Here is a 15,681-nt window from a genome sequence, read left to right as displayed (position 1 = left end):
TCAATATCTGTCCCAGATACTCTACTTGTATGTCTCTAGATATCCTCTTCGTAACTCGTAAAGTGATCCATGATGTATCGGAGGCTGAGATAGGGTGATATTCGTTTAATGTCCTGGGAGAGAGGAGTGTTGGGAATCTTCTAGTTGTTCGAGCGTCTGCGGCTAATTGATTGTATCAAGGTAATATTTCGATATAAACTGTGGACCCTGATGATCGTCTGCTACATTCATCCTGATTAGCTATTCTAAATGTGGTGAAATATCTGCATGTGAAGCCCGCCGCTGCCGGACCATAGACCCTCAAACCGATGATACGCTCAAAGGATGGATGGTTCTTGAATCAATGCAGAATCTGAATAACTTTTTCAACCCAATTCGCGAGGGATTACATCTGTCAAACACCCAATACGCTACGCTGCAGGTTGCGATTGAGCAAGATTTTGACCCTGGCTCGGCGGCAAAGGATATCAGCGGTAGTGAGGGCTTCAGCGCGATGAGTTCTACCGTCGGCATTCTAACAGGATGGATGGGTCCTGTCGGTATTGTCAAAGACAATGTTGGAGCCACAACCGCATTCGAAGAGCTTTTCACTGGTGCAGCACGCAGCATCACAGCTACATTGCAAGCAAGCGATGTCAGTCTGACAAATATAGCCGAGGAGGCCGAATTAGTTCATTCCTGTTTTGGGCAGAACCTCCACGTATTGGAGGATCTGAATATCAATCCTATGGGAAGAGGACGTAATCAAAGCGACTCAAACGTTAAGTAAGTCAACTTGAACGATCCTTTCGAAGATGGATACTTTGTTGACTACACTAAGATCCCTTCCCTGGACACAGATTTGGCTTTTCCCATTGCAAAATCACAGGATACAGCAGACTGGCTTTTCAAGGTAGTCCTGGGGAACCTGGCGAATTCTACCTGGAAAAGGCAGGGAGCTTGGATCCCGTCGATTCCAATGACTGCGGCTGAATGCGAGGGAAATGAGCCTGGAAATGGTCACTTCCTCCAGCGTCTTACAAATCAAAAATCTGCTCTAGGATTTGATGGATGGACGGCGACTTTACCAGAATTCTGGGGAGAGATGGAAGATAAGTATGGAATCACTCCGTGGGATGCCATTGAAAGTTCGGTTGAAGCCTATAAATCTAGAGGATTTGGCCCTAAGCCCGATATACTTCTTGGAAATATACTTGATTCACGAGGGAGCAGCAACGTTGAAGCGTTTGCCTCCTTTCCCGGAATCTTCTCTTTGCCCATTTGCGACTTGGGCCAGGTCTTTCGAAGTCGGGGATTTACCCTCCTGGAATACATGGAGTACATTGATAGACATGATTTCAACTACAATGAAGATGTCGGCACCGGAGGGTAAGTAGTTACAAAGCAAGAAGTCTGCGGGCGACCCATGCTAAAAAAAATGAACGCAGGAACTGTTACTACGTATTCGCCAAGGATGAACGTGGAAAGTGGCTTTCGGAGAACTACCTGTTTGATCCAAAGTGCTAGTTGGGGGACTGAGAATTGCCCGGCGTCGTTTCGCTTGAGTCGCCTGGGGAGCTAGTAGAAATATTTGACAATGTACTTGATGAAGGTTTCCAGGCTCGGCGTTACAGACTACTTCAGCCTGCACTGAGGTGTCCACCCAGTGGTAACCCGCCTTTTGGTAAGGCTCAGGACTGCAAACCAAAATGTACGCCACGGTCCATAGTCGTGTTCTACATAGTAGTGATCAATAAGCTTAAATTTCAAAAAGCATAAGCAAAAGAAGATTGGGAGTTGTATTGAAAGTAACAAAATCGCTAGATAATGACCCATGAAAATTAAAGTTGTAAATCAATCTGTGGAACGAAATAGTTACAGAAATCTCTTCTACAAATTAGTCAACCAAGTCACTCGATGTACACAGCCCTCTCCAGAAATCCATTCATGATGCAGCCTCAAACCTGGACATTACTACTCCAAAAACTCTTCTCCAGTGTCGCCGACGCCGCAGGATCATCTCTATCCAGGGGCGCCTCGGTATCATCCTCGGGCACCGGATGTATAACCTGCAGACTCAACTTCGGATCCTTAGAGTAAACACGCAGCCCAACAACGCAAACCGCATTCCACGGATCCTCAGCAGGACCCTCCAAGTCCCCGAACGGACGGCGGTTCTTAGGTTCTTCGATCGGCATGTCCAAGTCACTGTCGAACTCGAAACCATCCAGCAGTTCCAAGTCCGTGATATCGAGGTTATCGTTCGCAAGACGTGTGTTTAGGCTAGGACGGGGCGAGCAGTTTCTCCGGCGGTTCGAACCACTTGCGTGTCGTTCGTGGAGTCCGTTAAATTGGATTGTTGGCACGGAGCCGTTGGTACCGTTGACGACGGGTTTACGGTCACTCGCATCACTGGAGATACTTCCAACTTCAGTCGGAGACTGAGTGGCCTTATTGTCAGCCAGGATTTGGCCAGGGATTGGTCCACGGTCCGGTGATGCACCGTTTGTCATTCTGCGTGGTCGACGAGCTGCGTGGCGCTGCTGGCGCGCGGCCATCTTGCGCTCCCTGATCCACTCCTTCTGCAGCTTGCGCTTGGTCTCGTCGCGGAGTTTCTTCCATTCTGCGGCCTTTCGGCGCTCTGATTCGTATCTTTCTTGATCGGTTTCGGCAACCAGGCCCTTTGCGTGGGCGAGATCGTAGGAAAGCCCGACTTGGACGAGCTTTTCGCGGTGAGTGGAGGCTAGACGGCGGACGGTTTCTTCGGTGGACTCTGTGTCGTCGTGTCGGTATGCGGTGATCTTCATGAGGACTTGGTAGCGGCCTGGGTCGAGGTTGATTTCGGCGTTGACGGAGCGGGCCATGAAGTGGCTACTGTGGCTGCGGACCATGTAGTCTTCGTCGCCTTCTTTTTGGAGGCGGAACTTGAGCACGAAGCTGTATTCGCCGGCCAGCCCTTTGAAGTAGCGGGTGTCCAACTGGATTTGTTAGTATGATGGATCCCTTTTTAAAGAATCAAGTGCATACCTGAGAAAGAGTAATGACCGTAGGCCCAGTCTCGGTCACATTCATGACAAACTTGGTGCTGTGATAGTCGGCAGACCAGGGGACATTGAGAGTAGTCCATTGCTGAGTGATAGTCCAGTCATCTCCAAATAGACGAGTTCGGTCAAAATGCTGGTACTTCTTCAGCAGATCTTCATACGAGATCCAGAAGAACCCATCATCTCCAAACTTGTGTCCCAGCAAATCCATCCACTCCGCCGTCCACTCTTTGGACCCATCACCCCAAGCACCATGCCACTCCTTCTTTCCCCAGGGATTTCTCAATCGCAGCAACCGCTTCCCCTTGATCTCTCTCGCATCCATGATTGAATACGAATGGTTCTCTGAGATACCCTTCCGATCGCGTGGCGGAGACCGCGAATCCAACCAGTTTGAGAACAATCCCGTGCCACAGCCGAACAAGAACTCCTTATTGACTTTCATCAATTCTTCGTTCCAAAACTGGTTCTTATCGAGGATGTTGCTGGAGAGAACCTCGGAGGTGACGCCTCCAGTCAAATCCTCAATAGCCTCACCGACAAACCCTCCCTCGATGGCGGAATAATCACCATGGGCTTTGGCGAATGCCTTTTCCAGTAGAGGCAGCCAGGTTTCGTTGGGATCCACGCATTGTGCAAAGTATAGTGCCCGCGAGCCAGTCTGCCAGACACGGCGGTACTCTTCTTCGGTATCGTTGCGGTTGATCAGATCCCACGTCATTCGCTCTTCGTTGGACTCGTCGTAGTCTGCTGCCCGTAGGTACAGCTTGTCGTCGACGATACATTGCTGCCATTCGCCGTCTAGCACACTCGTCAGTAAGGGCTCCTACACTCCGTGCTAAAGCAGTGTCCACCTACCCCGGTAAAAGACGAATCCATAAATACCAACGGTCTCATCCCGAGCAACACAGATCTTCTCAATCAAACCCTCCTTGTTACCCATCGTACACAGTGCAGCCATCAACCAGCAGTCACCATCATATCCCTGACGCACATCCGACGCCGTAGGCCCATTAACATAGAACTGAGGATTCTCAAAAATTTCCTAACACCCAAATCAGCCGTATTCAAAAAGAAAATGCCAATCTCTCCTCCAAACTTACCGTCACCCTCTTCACACCACGCGGCTTCATAATATCATTAACCTTATCCAACTCATCCAAATAATGTCTCCGATTCGACTTGAGATCCAACTCAATATCAAAATGCGGATCCGTATACTTCTGATTAACCCTCCGACACTCCTTCACAATCCGATCAACAGACGTCTGACATTCCGTCCGTGCCTGCTCGTACGATTTCACGGCTGCATGGCCGCGGATCACCCCGTTAGGAACACGCTTCGCCCTCGTGCGCGCATAGGGATTATCGGGTAGCACCGTGTATACTTTCCCGGGATACTTCGTGTTGAATTGTTCCCAGAATTGCTTGACTAGTTCCTGGGGGGCTTGGCGACGGGCGCGAGGAGGGGGTCGACTATTTGAGCGAGAGGATGCGGCGGGTCCTGGGTTGCCAAAGCCACCGGCCATTTCGTCGTCGAATTCCATGGTGAAGAGGAGAGAGGAGAGTATAGCAGAGTAGGGTGACTCTGTTAGTAAATAGGGTAGTTCTCCGCACCGGGGGAGGAAAAAGAAACTGGACCGTGGTTCTGAGCGGGGCAGTGGGCGAGTTTAAGTTGTCTTTTTCTTCTTTTGTTTAGTTTCGTAGGTTAATCGCACTGACCAACAAGTTAAACTAGATCGGGGCCGAAAGAAAACGAGCGCCATCGACTATTAATAAGAAGCTAACTAACAATCCAAGTCCAGTCCAAGCCACTACTCCAATTCCTCCAATTCGAGTGTCCCGCACCGGCGCTGCCGAGGCCAGCCCTCGAGTCCATCAGCAGCCTCCGGATTCGCGGATTCCACAAGCTGGACCACAGCACTTCCTGAAACTCCTCAGGCGTTCGCCGTAAGGCTGCAGGTGCGTGCGTTAGACTCACCCACGAGCCGCGAATAGAATCGGCCATACCGGGCCACTAGACTATCGCATGGCCCCCAAATAAGTTCTGGTAAGCCCCTCTGCTCAGCTTGGAATGTTCGCCCGAGAAAGAAAGAAAAAACGGCCCCCAATATTAAATAGCATCAGCCCCCATAATCTTCTATCCATAGTGCAGACTGCATACTTACTGTATACTATAGGATTGGTTACGGAGTGAATGATTTGAGGACTTGGGACGCGGGCCTCCTGCAGAAACCGGGCATAGAAGCCGTTGCCGTTCCCAGAATATGCAGGATGCTTGTCCGTTGGGTTTTGATTTCCAAGAATATCACTAGCATTCGATTCGTGACTCGATGTCATCATGTCAGGGTCGTTTCGTATCCGCTTTGTCTGCAGTGGGGCCCTTTTTTGTTCAGCTCTGACACGAGCTGGGGCACTTTACTTTGGAGGCGTCTGATTGGTAGGTTGACCGTGGCTGAGGATGATAAAACGGCGTAGTGTCCGAGCGACGGTGTAACACTGAAGATTACTGTCGACCGGCTGCGCTCCAGAGTGAATCGAGGCTGACATGGGCTGAGACAGCTGCAATTCCTCAAAGGAAAAGAAAGAAAGTTCTTTTTATCCACCGAAAGGGGTATGTACGCCTTGCATTTGACTAAAAGCACGTTGATAACAGAGTAAATCCCGCCCTCCTAGTCACTCCCCCCATGAACGCCAGATACAAAGAAGAGAAAAGGCCCAAAAAGAGAGAAAAACAAAACAAAACATCATAGGTCCGAGGTCTTCAACGTAAATGCGATCCTCCGACCTTCAATAGCGTTACAAGAATAGATCAGGAACGAGATCGTCTTTTAGTGATAGCCGTTGCGGGGGGCGCCGACAGTGCGGCCCGAGTAGTACGAGCTGCCATTCTTGAAGTATGGGTGCATGCAGGCCTGCTTGGCAGACAACCGGTGGGCGGGATCATACTCGAGGAGCGACTCCAGCAGGGCGAGACCATTCTCTTCCAGACCGGGCACGATGGGGGCATCGGGACGCTTCCACTTGGGGAATGTGGCCTTGTAATCGGGGAACGAGGTGACACCAGGCCACTCAATTTCATCAGGGGTACCGAGGACACTAGAGGTAAAGAAAATCTTTAGACATGGACACGCAAGCTTGTGTAGAGACATCACATACCGGAAGATCTTGAAGATCTCGTCAATTTCAGAGTCACCGGGGAAGAGGGGCTTACGAGTGCACATCTCGGCGAAGATGGCACCAACGGACCACATGTCGACACCAGTAGAGTACTGGCGGCCACCAAGCAGAATTTCTGGAGACCGGTACCACAGTGTGACGACCTATAGAAGACTTGTTTAGTAAAATGAGCCAATTGGTGTCTGTCTCTCCTAGTACGTACCTCGTGGGTGTAAGTACGCAGGGGGACACCGAAGGCTCGGGCCAGACCGAAATCAGCCAGCTTCAGGTTACCCTCACGGTCGATAAGCAAGTTCTGGGGCTTAAGATCACGGTGCAGGATGCGATGGCTATGGCAGTAACGAATACCCTCAACCAGCTGGGCCATGAACTTCTTCACCATGGCGTCGCCCAAGCCCAAGTTGGCGTTCATCATGGTACCATCCGGAAGAGCCTTACCACGGCCACCCTCGCTAACCGGCAGAGCCTCCATGTATTTCTTCAAATCGCAGTCGAGGAACTCAAAGACAAGGTAGAGTTTGTGGCCGTCGGCGTGAACGATGTTCAGCAATTGGACAATGTTGGGGTCCTGCATCTCCTTGAGAAGGGAGATCTCACGGATGGCGGTACTGGGGACGCCCTCATCTTCGGCCTCGAGACGGATCTTTTTCAAAGCGACAATACGGTTGGGCGAGTTCAATTCACGGGCCTTGTAAACGACACCGTAGGTTCCTAGGGAGAGTTGACGCGTGAGTTGGGGGGGAGACCAGGATGGCCGGACAGAGACATCATGTCAGGGACACCAACCTTCACCAATTTTCTCGATCTTCTGGTAATTCTCCATGGTGGATGCGGATGCCCAGGATGATCTATTCGCAGGCATGTTAGCGACGTAAACGGAGTCGTGGAGATTGGAGTGACGCAGAGAAGAGGGTTTAGAGGGAGGAGGGAAAGAGAAGGAAGCAAGGAGGGCGATGACGAGGGAGGAACCAAAGCAACGAACATGTACGTGGGTTCTGATGGTTTGACAGCCGCAATCGGTAATTCCAGGTCCCCACACCCAGCTGTTTGTCGAGATTGTCGAAATTGAAGATATTCGCAGTCAGAATTGCATGGTGGGGAGGCCACAAAAACAAACAACTCCCCGCGCCGCTGGAAGGCGGTGAGCGCGTACCTTTTCCTCTGCGGCGAAGCGCCGATCATCTCCGGCCAGTTACTTTCGCCATGGCCCAGATCAAAGGCCTCAATGCTCATGATCGCCCGCCGGAGGCTGTGCGGCAATGCTACAAGAAGTACTCAAAATGTTCTTTGTCGGAAATTGATCATGACCCCGAGATCCTTGACCTTCAACGACTAGATCCGGACCAGCCTCCTGCGAGTATATCCGTCTCGCAGTACATGTCTAGTCAAGATCTCCGGCTTGCATTCGATGATTTCATTCGCGGCAGCCATGCCTCGGACAAGGAACATGCTCCTCTTGCTGAGAATATTCCAGTCTTTACACACAATGCAGTATCCGGTCAGAGTCGACATCCCTCAACTACCCCGAAGTTAACCAACGGAGGTCAAACGAAGCAAACCTAACTCCAAACAGGCCTTTTGATGATACCCTCTCTATACCCTCCTACCGTTCAAATCGAGTTACTCTCTCGCCTATTCCACCGCGACCTCCCTAATCCCGAACACAAGACCAACCTCCACCTACACTACGATGTCACATACCCCGAAAGACTGGAGAATCAAGACACCCCGAAGTCATTCTTCGCTGATGACCCGACACGAATACTTCAACCAAAAGATCCCCAGGTGCATAAACCTCTTACAGTCCAGAGCGTGTTGGAAAAGAAGCTCCGGTGGGTCACCTTGGGAGGCCAGTACGACTGGACTGCCAAAGTATATCCGTCCGAGGCGCCACCACCATTTCCAACAGATGTCGCGAAGCTGTTGAAGGCGGCGTTTCCAGAGACGGATGCCCAAGCAGCGATTCTGAATCTATACTCCGCTGGAGATACCCTCAGTGCGCATCGGGACGTGAGTGAAGAGTGCGATATTGGCCTGATTAGTGTGAGTTTTGGCTGCGACGGTCTATTCCTGATTAGCCATGACGATGGGAATGGAGCGGAAGTAATCCGACTCAGGTCGGGCGACGCCGTATACATGGATGGTACATCGCGCTTTGCTTGGCACGGTGTCCCCAAGATCCTGCCAGCCACTTGCCCCAGTTGGCTGGCAGACTGGCCATCTCTTGGAGAAGATGCGCCTGCTACCCACTCTCCCTATGATATGTGGAAAGGATGGATGTCCGGGAAACGGATCAATCTCAATGTACGGCAGATGACAAGTCCTGCTCCATGAAGCAGCAACGGTGGCTCTGCTTTACGAATTGAGAAACGCCATTTGGGGTCACTGCAGCTGCATAGGCTATTGTTCCAGCGCTGCCACTGCTATGGAGGCTGTTCCAGTCAGAATAATGAGCTTTGGCGATTGATAGCGCCCAGAAGATCACGCTGCCTCCCAGCCTCCTCCAAAAGACGCCGCGTCTTGGAGAATCCTTGCTATTCATACTTCAGCAGGGGCTGTTGGGGTCAAGATATTGATATCAAGATGAAAGACACCCCAAAAAATGTCCTTGGGGTCGACTATCGAGTGATTATCCAGGTTTCTTGATAGGCTGTTGGTATCTAGGCACATCGCGGAATTCCATGTTCCGCCAACTTCTCCACAATGTACTTTGTACAACACACCTTCAGTAAGATACACAACACACATACTGTATATCAAGCCTTAGGCAACTCGAATACGAGACCGATTCTCGGCAAATCAATTAATGATACTCCCGAGGTTATTTATTAGCCATCGTTACTACTCCTTTCCCCTCCACGTTGGAACCTTCTCCAATTGACCCCAACTTCCCCGCCCGCTGCGATAAGAAATAACTGGAGACGCACACCTCTATAAGCAGCAATAACGTAGTTATTCAAGATTCCCAAAATTGAAACTTTCTGAACTCCTTGGAAATAAATCAGCAATGGCTACAACATCTCCCTGGCTGGCTCAAGGCGAAGCTAAACGCCAATCCATCCTCGACGCTATCCCCGCGAAATGGCGACTGACAGATCCCGTTCCTCCCGCCACGGAGATCCGCGATGTGACTGCAAGTTATATCCAGCAGTATCTGAGCGAGCGTGAGATCGAAATCACGGAGTCTGATGCAGTTGACATCGCTGCACAAACGACTACTGGTAGCTGGTCTGCCGTTGAAGTCGCAGAGGCCTTTTGTCATCGTGCTGCGCTGGCACACCAACTAGTATGCTTTCTGATCCGAATCTCGTTTTGCTCGATGCTAAATAATACTTGTCCAGGTCAGTTGTTTGCACGAGATATTCTTCGACGCGGCCATCGAAGATGCAAAGAAGCTGGATGCCTACTATGCAGAGCACAAAGCTCCCATTGGCCCGCTCCACGGTCTCCCCGTGAGTCTGAAGGATCAATTCCACGTCAAAGGCGTGGAGACCACCATGGGCTATGTCGGTTGGATCGGTACCTTCCAAGGCAAAAAGGACGATCCCCGTTTCCGCACAGAAGAGAGCGAGCTGGTAAGGGAGCTGCGCAATCTCGGTGCCGTCCTTTACTGCAAGACAAGCGTGCCGGCTACGCTAATGGCCGGTGAGACTATCAACAACATCATCGGGTATACATGGAATCCGAAGAATCGCCTCCTATCCTGCGGCGGCAGTTCAGGTGGTGAAGGAGCGTTGATTGCTCTGCGTGGATCGCCTGTTGGTTTTGGTACTGATATCGGTGGGAGTGTTCGCATTCCTGCTGGATTCAACTTTCTGTATGGACTTCGTCCGTCATCTGGACGAATGCCGTACCAGGGCGCGGCCAACTCGATGGATGGACAAAGTACTGTATTGTCTGTTATCGGACCGCTTGCGCCTACAGCAAGGTCTTTGGCGTTGCTGTTTAAGACTGTGCTTAGCCAGCAGCCGTGGTATCATGATCCACTCGTGCTCGAGCTACCCTGGCGAGATGCCGTTGTGGAAGAAACCCGTTCCTGGATCGATCAGGCCAAGGCTGGAAAGTCAAGTTTGGCTTTCGGAATCATGCACTGGGATGGTATCACGCGCGTTCACCCGCCCATTGCTCGTGGGTTGAGAATTGTCGAACAAACCCTCAAGCGACTGGGCCATAAAGTGATTTCATGGAATCCACCATCTCATGCTACCGCCGGCACGTTGGGTGTAAGTTGTCCATCTCATCTCCTAGTCACTATACAAACATCGCTAATCCAACCTAGTCTACGGCATTCAACATGGATGGTGGCGCTGATCTGATCCATCACTTCGGTCTATCCGGTGAAACCAAAGCATCCCAGGTCATAATCACCGACAAAGACCCACTATCCATGACCGAGCTCGCAGCGTTGAATGTCGCGAAGCGCGAGTATCAAAAGCAGTACATGGACTACTGGAACAGCACCGCTGAACTGACAGGTACGGGCCGTCCCGTCGACGGATTCTTCTGTCCACTTGCACCACACGCTGCGGTGATTCCCAACGAGTACCATTACGTGGGATACACCTCCTTCGTCAACGTTCTGGATTACACCAGCGTGGCCGTGCCGGTGACATTTGCGGATAAGAGTATCGATGTGGGTTCGGCAGATGCATCTACAGCTGAATCGGCGGGGCATATTGAGTGGAAGTGTAAGTTGTTCGTGTTTATCTGTGAGGGGTCTCGGCTAATATTGAGTACAGATGACGCCGATACGTACCATGGCGCTCCGGTCGGAGTTCAATTTGTTGGGCGGAGGCTGCAGGAGGAGAAGATGCTGACTCTTGCTGAGTATCTCGGTGATGAGATTTCTAAAGCCACGGAGACAAGGTAGATGATTGAGATGACTGTGACCGTGAAGTGCTGATATAGGAATCAAGTGTTCTGGATGGAAATTTCACCTAGCTGCTCTCTACTGCAATTTTCAATACTGGCTGGAAACGCGACTAGACATCCTAATCTACCTGGATAGTTACACTTGCAAGTAGAGTCCTGTATGTATGAACAATATGAATGGGGTATATATTATGTGTAGCAATATCGACACATTCCTAATGCAATGGTGGGATCTGCTCCAAAACAAGGAACCGACCAAACGCTCTTATTATGTATAATGAATCAATCAAGGGCGAGAAGCTGATGGGGGCGTTTGCCCTGACGGAGCGGCCAAATTAGAGAGGATAGGAGTAGAGGAAGGCCACGAACCAGGGCCGGAGGCTTTAGTCGTCGCCGGCTCCGCTGTTGACAGACCCTCGGATCCATTCATCAGCCGTGGGCGCTTGGCCTGTGGGCCGGGCGCGCTAGCAGTCGGCGGACTGCGAGGATCGGCATGTGAATAAGGAGAGGCATAATTCGTTGACGATGCCGGGGTAGATGCGTTGGCAGGATCTGGACTCATTGCAACGGTGTTTTGCAAAGGTCGCAAGCGATTCGGATGGGACGAGGTATCCTCGCCCGGTCGTGGAGGACGAACATCGTGCTGGGGATTATCCACATCCAAGGGATGCGCAGTAGAACTGTGTCCCACTCCACTTCGGCCTATACTCTTATCATGCATCACAACACGCTTCCATTTGGAAACCACACTGTCAAAGTCCCATCTCGATGATTCGGGACTGATCTGGCTTTCATTCGCATCCAATTCGCGCGCTACATCTCGGGAGATTGGAAGTGTGTCTGGTGGGAAGAGAGCGAATTCGCGTGGCCACTGGCACGAGCCCAATCGTTCAACTTGGGCCCGGAGCTGGTTCGCTTCCTGCTGCACCCGCGCAAGTTGTTCGTCCACAGACTTGCGCTTCTCAAGTTCGCGGGCGAAAGCGCGCGTGATCTCAAGCTGCCACGCCTCGCGACGGGTTTCGTGAGGTAATGTGTTCCAGTGGTTGAAGGCCAGTTCCAAGTGTCGAATACTCATTTCCTCGTGTTGATGGGCTGTCCGGTAAATCATGGAATTGTCAAGAGTGCCTCCAACGTTCCCCAGTCGCGCTCCCGGGTCCATGGAGAGCTGATCGGTTCGCCATTGTGAAATTTTGGAACGAAGAGCCTGGCGAACAATATCCAAATGTTCCCGACCAGGTGGTTGAAGAGGAAATGATGTCGGTGATGAGAAGGGATGAGAAGCGAAGAGGCTCGGGGGAGGAGGGAGAAGCTGTAGACAGAGCGAGGGGAAAGTCTGGGCTTGGATCTCGAAGTCAAATGGCAAAAGGCGCGGGCGAACTCGGGAACTAGAATCTCATTGTTAGCTTTGATGGAGCATGAACCCGAGTAGAAAAGTCGAAACACTACATACGTCGCTGCCTTAATATTGTCTAGCACCTCGCGCAATGCCAGCTCTAGTGCTTTCATGGTATCTGGGTTATTCGCAGTGGCTCCTCGCGCCGCATATTCCGGAAGCTGCAATGATCCAGCTCGTGATTGAACAGGCGCAATTCGAGGTCCATCCGCGGCACGACTTGGGTTGGGTATATCGTTGATTACACCCGTTGCGTGCCATGTGGGAGTGTTGAACATCATGCGTACGGGAGCGTCGCGTGATTTCGAAGCCGATTCTCCAGCTGCATTCGTGCCAGACGTTCCTCTTCTCTGCGCCTGATCGGGGCTGCCATCGCGCTTTCCAGAGCTTGTCCGAGCCTGCCGACGAGTGATTCCACTACGGATGCGCCGAATCTCCTCAACATCGTGGATTCCATCGGGCTTCTTTTTGAACAGAAACTGGTCCAGATGACGACCCAAAGACGATGATGTGAATGCCTGGCCACAGTATTGACATCTCCGATCTTTGAGGGCTGGGTTGAGAGCTGACTTGGAGGCCGACTCCTGGTCGTGCTGTTCGTCGGCTTGCGACTGCTCGGGTGTCTCGCTGGGTGCTGATTCGGTCATAGCGGGCAAGGCGGGGGGATGCGAGGATGGTAGAGGGAGAAATGATATACGTAAAAGAATCACGAAAGCAGCTGCTCAAGGCTCATGCAGTCATGGCAAAAGGAGTACTCCTCGTCCATGCGATAAAATCGGGAGGAAGAATTGGGGGCGGTGGTGAAGCGAAGTTCCGAAGAGGCACGCCAAGCTTTGGCGCGCCGACTTGAAGCGGACCCGCTCACGAGGGCCAAGGGCTTGTCTGCCGTTAAGGAAAGCAACTAGAATTGCAATACAAGGAGCCCTAGGTCAGTCAATTGGATTGGCATCGAGTATTTTGAGTGTTAGGAATGGCAAACTATCCTAATGAGGTTGTTCATGCTAACGGGCTCTACAGTCGACACAGGTGTATTTCTGCTTAGCTCTGATGTAACCCAACTGGGGCCCACCATCCTACCCTTGGGGGATACGTAATTGCGATTTGGAACACTTCAGGAGATAGGAATTGAGCCAATGGCCATATTTCGATAGATGAAGAAGAGAAGAGGTCGGATATATTGCGCGGCGTCTAGCTAGTCCAAAACGATCGTCGGCTCCGATACCTTAGGTTTCGATTCGGACTAGAGCCGCGCCTTCAGGGAGCCCCATACCCTATTAAGTTGATTTTTTGCGCAGTCTATTCAATTTGCATGGAACAAAACATCATAGACCATTACTGGTATAGATTTCCTTTCACTCTGGTACAATTCATACCCTCGGCCCCGTCAACGCCATGGATATTTGCTAGATAATCTCATTATATATCCCGTTAAGAGCCCCCGGTACGCGTAGTTCATGGAAACCGATAGGTGGATTTTCGGTCTCTGACAGTGCAACCTTCAGCAAGCTACATGAGAAACATGGTCTATCCGATATCTATCCTTATGTATGTATAGTGATAGTTCAAAATTTAGAATAAGAGATAGAGAGAAAGATCTAACTAAATAGGCTTAGCCTTCCCTATTTCTAAATATCTTTCAGAATATCTTTTGAATGGTCTTTCCGAAGAGCCCTATGTAGTGATATTTCTCGATTTATCTTTTACCCTATAAACTGATAAGATAATCTAGAAGTTAGGTTGAGGTTTTTAAACTTATAGAGCTCTTCGGTATACCGAAGTCAACCACTATCCTGGATGCCCTTAGCGTCGTTATCCTACTTTATACTCGTAAGGCGTGTTTAATTAGACTTAGCGCCATAGTGACATGAAAATGTTTTGTAGTGCAACGATGGAGGATGATCCTACTTTTTAGGGCCTACCTGTGACCGATCTACATCTCGTGCTCGTTGTGTGCTCTGCATGGAATAGAGTAGGTATTCTTTGAAACTCATTTTGATCTTGTTTGAGCTCGAGGGTGTTCTCAATATTCAATTAGATGACCTGATATAATAAAAGCTCAATAATGAAGAAAATGGCCAGTGGGAACAATGTAAGAGTGCCATTAAGCCAGACATGCTGGACGGACGACATACTCAGACTATACAGTTATCCATGGCGATGTCTCATAATATGATGGAGCGGGAAGAGATAGCTGGAATCAAGAAATAGATGATTGTAATTGTTCTTTCAAGAATAAACAACACGAAAGCGCAAATTTCAATAGCACAAATGGTACGCTCAACGGCCAGGAAAAGCCTTCTCATAGACTAATTGTCCCTGAGGCGCTGGAATTTCGTCACCCATTGGCATGACTTCGTCTCGCATTTCATGATTCAGAACATCCATCCGGATATCATACTGTTTGATTCTTCTTTCCATCGGCTCTGCAATGGCCAGATACTGCCGCTGGAGTGTATCTGTCGGTGTAATCCAGGTAGACTGCCGCAGACTCCGCTGTCCCCTCCGCAAAATACCATAGAGCCGTTCCAGATTATCAATTTCACTCTCATAAGCTCTCAAGATCTCTAAGACAGATTGCAGGGTCGTGATAGATAACCCATCAAAAAGTTTCAAAGATGCGATTTCGTTGTTCACGCCCACGTTCTTGTAGGCCGCGTGCTTGAGAGCTCCGAGTCTACCCATATATCCTGTCATTCCAGCACCAAGGTATAGTGCGTCTAGTTGACTGGAGCGAAGGCGATGTTCATTGACGTCGATCTCGTAAAGTCCTAGCCATACTTTCTTCCAGAGATGGACAATTTCAGCTTCTAGGCTGTTGCGTAGATTTGCGGGGGTTCCGTCACTGATGCTTGAACTATATTGTGGTGGAGCATCGATGTTGTCACTGCTTTGCGGATCGTCGTCAATTGCTTCTTTTTTGTCAAAGTCGTATGGGCAATTCTGCGCTCTACAAAGAAAGATGAGACATCTTACCACAATACACTCGCGCGGTACTTACTTAGGGAAGTAGACGAGATTCAATCCATTCGTTTTTGAAGCGACTGGATTGAAGATCTTCCAAAGCTTTTGTAACAGGCGTCGGCGGCGTCGTGATTTGGGCTGCATCGAGTGATGAACAGAATAGGACTGGTATAGTAATTTTGCAAGGATTGCGGATTCGTACTTGATGGACTCTGGGTAGGGATATATTTGTAGTTATGCGTCCTGTGCCGT

General features: G+C 50.3%; 7 protein-coding genes across 7 annotated transcripts; 3 read left to right on the top strand and 4 right to left on the bottom strand.

Moving 5' to 3' along the window:
- Nucleotides 1-343: 343 nt before the first annotated feature.
- N7496_003254 (uncharacterized protein) lies at nucleotides 344-1,506 on the top strand (the record flags this gene model as incomplete). Its single annotated transcript, XM_056696185.1, has 3 exons — nucleotides 344-740; nucleotides 771-1,368; nucleotides 1,428-1,506. The coding sequence occupies 3 exons, from the start codon at nucleotides 344-346 to the stop codon at nucleotides 1,504-1,506; spliced, it is 1,074 nt and encodes a 357-aa protein (XP_056558397.1).
- A 431-nt stretch (nucleotides 1,507-1,937) lies between these two features.
- N7496_003253 (uncharacterized protein) lies at nucleotides 1,938-4,570 on the bottom strand (the record flags this gene model as incomplete). The annotated part of the gene is made up of 4 exons (XM_056696184.1): nucleotides 1,938-2,957; nucleotides 3,007-3,824; nucleotides 3,882-4,068; nucleotides 4,127-4,570. 4 exons carry the CDS (start codon nucleotides 4,568-4,570, stop codon nucleotides 1,938-1,940), a joined length of 2,469 nt encoding a protein of 822 aa, XP_056558396.1.
- Nucleotides 4,571-5,854: 1,284 nt separating this feature from the next.
- On the bottom strand, nucleotides 5,855-7,026 carry nimX (cyclin-dependent serine/threonine-protein kinase CDC28; the record flags this gene model as incomplete). The annotated part of the gene is made up of 4 exons (XM_056696183.1): nucleotides 5,855-6,122; nucleotides 6,183-6,346; nucleotides 6,406-6,914; nucleotides 6,990-7,026. The coding sequence occupies 4 exons, from the start codon at nucleotides 7,024-7,026 to the stop codon at nucleotides 5,855-5,857; spliced, it is 978 nt and encodes a 325-aa protein (XP_056558395.1).
- Nucleotides 7,027-7,406: 380 nt separating this feature from the next.
- Nucleotides 7,407-8,537, top strand: alkB (oxidoreductase, 2OG-Fe(II) oxygenase family; the record flags this gene model as incomplete). Its single annotated transcript, XM_056696182.1, has 2 exons — nucleotides 7,407-7,701; nucleotides 7,777-8,537. The coding sequence occupies 2 exons, from the start codon at nucleotides 7,407-7,409 to the stop codon at nucleotides 8,535-8,537; spliced, it is 1,056 nt and encodes a 351-aa protein (XP_056558394.1).
- A 673-nt stretch (nucleotides 8,538-9,210) lies between these two features.
- gmdA (putative general amidase GmdA) lies at nucleotides 9,211-11,067 on the top strand (the record flags this gene model as incomplete). The annotated part of the gene is made up of 4 exons (XM_056696181.1): nucleotides 9,211-9,489; nucleotides 9,545-10,426; nucleotides 10,483-10,891; nucleotides 10,943-11,067. Coding segments are annotated over 4 exons (1,695 nt in total), but the record flags the coding sequence as incomplete, so codon positions are not given.
- A 294-nt stretch (nucleotides 11,068-11,361) lies between these two features.
- On the bottom strand, nucleotides 11,362-13,115 carry N7496_003249 (uncharacterized protein; the record flags this gene model as incomplete). Its single annotated transcript, XM_056696180.1, has 2 exons — nucleotides 11,362-12,460; nucleotides 12,526-13,115. The coding sequence occupies 2 exons, from the start codon at nucleotides 13,113-13,115 to the stop codon at nucleotides 11,362-11,364; spliced, it is 1,689 nt and encodes a 562-aa protein (XP_056558392.1).
- A 1,630-nt stretch (nucleotides 13,116-14,745) lies between these two features.
- N7496_003248 (uncharacterized protein) lies at nucleotides 14,746-15,573 on the bottom strand (the record flags this gene model as incomplete). The annotated part of the gene is made up of 2 exons (XM_056696179.1): nucleotides 14,746-15,415; nucleotides 15,467-15,573. 2 exons carry the CDS (start codon nucleotides 15,571-15,573, stop codon nucleotides 14,746-14,748), a joined length of 777 nt encoding a protein of 258 aa, XP_056558391.1.
- Nucleotides 15,574-15,681: the final 108 nt, after the last annotated feature.

This window comes from Penicillium cataractarum (genome assembly GCF_028827025.1).
Source record: "Penicillium cataractarum strain IBT 29864 chromosome Unknown utg000002l, whole genome shotgun sequence".
NCBI lineage: Eukaryota > Fungi > Ascomycota > Eurotiomycetes > Eurotiales > Aspergillaceae > Penicillium > Penicillium cataractarum.
This window is presented reverse-complemented; position numbering and strand designations above follow the sequence as displayed.